The sequence below is a fragment of the Mangifera indica genome, chromosome 14 (assembly GCF_011075055.1).
Source record: "Mangifera indica cultivar Alphonso chromosome 14, CATAS_Mindica_2.1, whole genome shotgun sequence".
NCBI lineage: Eukaryota > Viridiplantae > Streptophyta > Magnoliopsida > Sapindales > Anacardiaceae > Mangifera > Mangifera indica.
Window position 1 is genome coordinate 8,178,491 of NC_058150.1, and position 4,820 is coordinate 8,183,310.

Sequence of the window (4,820 nt, forward strand, 5' to 3'; positions counted from 1 at the left end):
AGAATTGAAATTGAGAAATTAAAAGATTTGTAAAAAATTAGAAAATAAAGAAGATTTAAGTTATTTATATAAAAGAAAAAATTAAAACAACGGCTTCCACTTGCTACAAAAGTCGTTGTTTTAATTTTTTAATATTTCAACAATAACGAGCTGGATTGAATTAACCCATAGGCCTCATACTAAGACCCACAATTCATCCTAAAAGGCCCATAAATCAAGTCTTATTTATGAGCTTTAGGTCAAACCTCTATTTACTTAGGCCAATGGACGTATCTACTACCAATTATATAAAAAGCAATGCCCTATGATTTGAAGGAAAGTCTTCAATTTCATGTATAATGTATCTTATTATTAATTCATGATCAATTTTATTGCCAAATTGGCAAGCCTGAAAGTGTAGTTGCAAATGACATAAATACGACTTCACGAGTAAACTCTAAACGTTATAAGCGCCAGCCAATCAATAAAAAATAACAAAAATTATCCAATATAAATAAATCTCAAAGAAAGAGCTGAAAGCAAAACCAAACGACACAGATACACACCAATCCTCGTCGTTCCACTTCCTCCATTGTAACCTTCCAAACCCTAGTTTACCATCAGAGTTCTCCATTTTCTGCTGTCAACTTTCCATACTCTCTTTCTTCTTTCCAACTCTCTTTGATCTATCAATTTTACCCAATTTCTTCTCCCAAATCCTGGGCTGCGCTGTTCCCAATCTTTTAATTATTTCGAATTTGCACCCCCCCCCCCCCAATTATTTTTTTGCTTTCCATTTCTGGTTTTAGGAGGGAATTGTCGACCGCCGAACGACAGAGGAGCTCGAATTTTATCGTTTTGACCTCGTGATCTGAAGAGGAATCTCCGTTTTTTGGGTTAGGTTAGCGTTTACTTTGGCCTGATTCCTGAAAATTTGTTAATACGAGTTTGGAATTTAGAGTATGGGTAATTGTTGTGGGAAAGCTTAGTGTTTTTTTATGATATGAAAACGAGTAAGTGATTGAAGGTTAGTAAATCCGTGATTTTTTTTCGTATGTTATATTGTTTTTGTTGTTATTTTAGGGAAATGTGTTCAATGTTGTAATTTGGATGGTTTTACTGATTTCGAATTGATTGTGAGTTTGGTTTATGCATGAGAAAGAGGTTCATTGTTTGTTTCAATAACGGAAGTGATTAGACAGGTTCATTATGTTAAGAAGTTGTGGGTGATTCTATGTTTTGAATTGGAATTTCACCCCTCAACCGGATACCGTGGAGGGAATAGTTTATTGGAAATTATTGCAAGATGAAATTGGCATGAGAATGATTCGAGATGGTTAGCCCTGAGAGTTTTGTGATCGTACTAGCACCATTCAGGTTTTAGGTTCATTTCTTTCACTTCAAAGAACAGGGTATTAAAAATTACATATTTTGTAGTCGATATCCTTTTTGTGGTGCTGAGCTCTCTTTTGATTTTTTTCCAAGGGACCAAGAGTTTTGTGCTAGCTGTCATGTTTTTATTTTCATCAATTTGTAGAGCTGGTCTTTTCTGTGGTACACTCGTGCTAGTAATAAATTCATATGTATACCCTTCTTCTGGTATAGTTGTGAAACATTTTTTGTATTATTGTGTTCTCAATATCTGTTATCACTTTTGAGGCTCAATTTTTGTTTCGGATGATTGATATACATTCTATTGATCAGCTATTTTTTCATCTTTGATCGTATTAAGTGTGGATCTCTATGATGCAGTTGATAATGACATATCGGTTTGCAAAACATTGAGCTATGGATCCTGAAAGCAAGAAATTTGGATTAGGTAATATTGTTTTAGACATTGCAAACATAGTCTGTCAACAATAATTTTTCATAGCTAATTTTATTGTTATCTATTATTAATGTGTGACCATTTTTTGTGTGTAAATACACTAGCTTGAAATTTACATTTGTGGAATTTAATGCTTAGCTTTTTATTGATGATGATAAACTTCGTGTTTTAATTTTGTAGGGGATAGGGAGCTGACTGGTGCTGCTGATCTCATAAGTCACTTCAAGTTGTTGCCCCATCATGATTTTTTCTGCAAGCGATCACTTCCTTTATCAATTTCAGACAGTCATTATCTTCACAATGTGGTTGGGGACACAGAAATCAGAAAAGGAGAAGGGATGCAATTGGATCAACTTATTCAAAGTACATCATTTTCTAGAGATACAAACGCAAGGATACAGCCATTTGACTTAGATGTCCTCAGAGAGGCCTTTCAACTGAGGGAAACTTCTCCTGTTGAGTTGCCTTCTGTAAGGATTGTAACTGCTTGAATTTATGGTTTTGTCACTGTAATTTTATATTTCTTCAGCTGGATGGCATCCTGGGTTCTCATTGTGTGGTGCTGGTTTCTGAATTTCATACTCTGAAGTGTTTTGCTATTCTCTTAGATGTTTATCTTATTGTATGCTATTTATTTTCTCTTCAGGCAGAGAAGGGGACTCCAACCGTTGCTGGGAAATCGAAAAGTGATTCTAAAGACAAGGAGAGGAAGCATAAAAAGCACAAAGACAGAGATAAGGAGAAGGACAGAGAACATAAGAAGCGCAAGCACCGTCACAAAGATCGAAGTAAGGAAAAAGACAAGGATAAGAAGAAGGATAGGAGTGGGCATCATGATTCTGGTACCGACCCATCAAAGAAACACCATGAGAAGGTTGGAAAATTGGAATTTTCTTGGATTTAGATCCTATCAATTAGCTTTTTTTTTTTTTTCCTTTTTAAACCAGAAAAAAATATTACAAATATTTTGAAGTCCTCATAGACTAAGGAAAAAGGTTGAGACATTTAATTAGCATCACTATGATGCCCTCTTTCTTATGGATACGGTAGTCAATGAGTCAACTTTTTGGGAAAATGACATTGTCTTTTCTTTTTTATTTAGTTAATGCATATTTTCTGTCGTCAATTAAAGCAACTAGTATTTCTGACGGCAAGGCATAAATTGGTGTTATGATCTTGGATGAATTAGGAATAACCTTTTGCAGTTGTACTTTTAATCAATTTCATGCTTTTTTTTTTTTAGGAGAGGCAGTAAAACTTTATGAAACTCCTGTTTTAATTTTTCTATTTAATATAATTTCAGAAAAGGAAGCATGATGGAGATGAAGATCTTAATGATGCTCAAAGGCAAAAGAAAAGTAAGGTAATGGACACTGGTCAATCTCAACTTCTGAGTGCTTTTATTCTGGTTGTGCCACAAGTTCTCTGACTCTTTTATTACTTCCTTGGTCATATATGGTGTCAATTATTATAATCAAGCTCTCTGCTTAATTTTCTCTGTCGTGCAGCATAAGAGCTCAAAGATTGATGAAGTGGGTGCAATAAAGGTAGCAGGCTGAAGAAATGGCATACTATAGTTCTTTTGTTGTCTCAGATGGTTGTTGTTGGGAGTTTGGAGGGTTTTCCATTTGAAGGATGTCAAATAGCTTGAGGTAACAGGTATCTTGTTAATATTTTTAATTTATCCTCAATATCCTGTTCTATATATGCCCCATCTATGCTTTTCTTGTCTTTTGATACATGAATGACCTTATGAAAAAAAAAATATCTGCCCATCAACATTTAAATTATATTCTTCATTTTACTAATGGGTAAAAGATGGAGCGTGCCTCATCTGTGTTGCCTAAAGTGTCTGGAGTTTAAACCAAAATCATTTACTGAAGATTTGCATCTGCAAACCAATTAAAACTGCATTTCCCATCTCTGAAAGTTTCTTCTTCGTCAAGCGATGCTTGTTGGTTCTATAGAAGCAAGGTCTTTTTTTGCTTTGTGCATGCTAGAGTTATAAACTTTTTGGCCTTCTTTTTCTTGTAAACTACATTTTAAACCTTTGTGTATCAGCCTTTGCCTCTTATCATGTTGGCAGCAAGTTGTTTTTTGATGATTTTGTGGGCCATATTACCCTGTGATCGACTCTTTAAGAATCTACCAACAAGCTTTTGGCCAAAAACTTGTGAAAACTACGTGTATGATTGATATCTTGTTTTTCCTTAAATATGTGTATGATTAACATTTTGTTTCTCCTTACCCTATATATGATGTTATAGCATGCTGTTCCTATGTTTCAGACAATCTTATGGGATATTCATTTTGATGCAGATTAGAACTGACTAAAGAATGTTATGGTGAATTCACCAGAGAAGTGTGTGGATACAAGGTAAAAGAATGATTAAATATGAACTTATGTATCATAACAATGGTTAATATATTTTTTGGTAACCTGGAAAACTTTTATCCTTTTTTTCTCAGTTTTTATGGCGCATTGGATATCTCAGCCTTTACACATTATTGTAACCTTTTTCTACATCCCTTTTAGAAGTCCAAAGTTTAGTTTTATGATCAGTTTAAATTGTGGGTTTGCCACTTTGAAATGTAGGAAGATTGGAACAAGAAAGGAATTGTGAATGTCGATTCCTTTCTGCCCCATGAGAAATTACAAACATGTCCCAGTTAATCAAAATGGTTGTAGGGGCCTGGTTATTTGTTTTCTAACATGACTGATGAATTAGCAAGTTTATATGGCAAACATTCTTTGTATATAAGTAAGGTTAGTTATGTCATAAAGGGGATCCTTTTTCTTTATTTTTCTGAATTTCATTCGGCTGGTTTCCTGTATAAAATTTTGGCATCGGTGGGGTGGGGAAGCTAATATGAGGTTTTGTGACCAAAAACCCAGGCTTTTTCTGGGCCTGGGCTTACATACTTTAAATGGACACCGGGCAAAGCCCAGCAATGGTCTGTTGTATTTACAACCTAAGAGGGTTGCAAAAGGGTTGTATTTTATCAATAAAAT

The 4,820-nt window shown here is 34.6% G+C and overlaps 1 protein-coding gene across 3 annotated transcripts; it reads left to right on the top strand.

The window, feature by feature from the left end:
• Positions 1–476: 476 nt before the first annotated feature.
• LOC123196189 (mediator of RNA polymerase II transcription subunit 19a-like) lies at positions 477–4,609 on the top strand. Of its 3 annotated transcripts, none has more exons than XM_044610098.1 (8): positions 477–880; positions 1,732–1,798; positions 1,988–2,277; positions 2,454–2,681; positions 3,111–3,170; positions 3,316–3,466; positions 4,127–4,184; positions 4,277–4,609. In XM_044610098.1, the coding sequence occupies exons 2-6, from the start codon at positions 1,768–1,770 to the stop codon at positions 3,364–3,366; spliced, it is 660 nt and encodes a 219-aa protein (XP_044466033.1). In that variant the 5' UTR covers positions 477–880; positions 1,732–1,767; the 3' UTR covers positions 3,367–3,466; positions 4,127–4,184; positions 4,277–4,609. The 3 variants fall into 3 exon arrangements, with proteins under 3 accessions (XP_044466033.1, XP_044466034.1, XP_044466035.1); XM_044610099.1 differs by having other exon boundaries at positions 3,316–3,459; XM_044610100.1 differs by having other exon boundaries at positions 880–1,006.
• Positions 4,610–4,820: the final 211 nt, after the last annotated feature.

Excerpts from the sequence above, each read along its gene's own strand:
- LOC123196189 (XM_044610098.1), top strand. The coding sequence starts at position 1,768 with ATGGATCCTGAAAGCAAGAAATTTGGATTAG. Across the intron at positions 2,278-2,453 it reads CTCCTGTTGAGTTGCCTTCT|GCAGAGAAGGGGACTCCAAC; the intron begins GTAAGGATTGTA and ends TTTTCTCTTCAG. Across the intron at positions 2,682-3,110 it reads CAAAGAAACACCATGAGAAG|AAAAGGAAGCATGATGGAGA; the intron begins GTTGGAAAATTG and ends ATATAATTTCAG.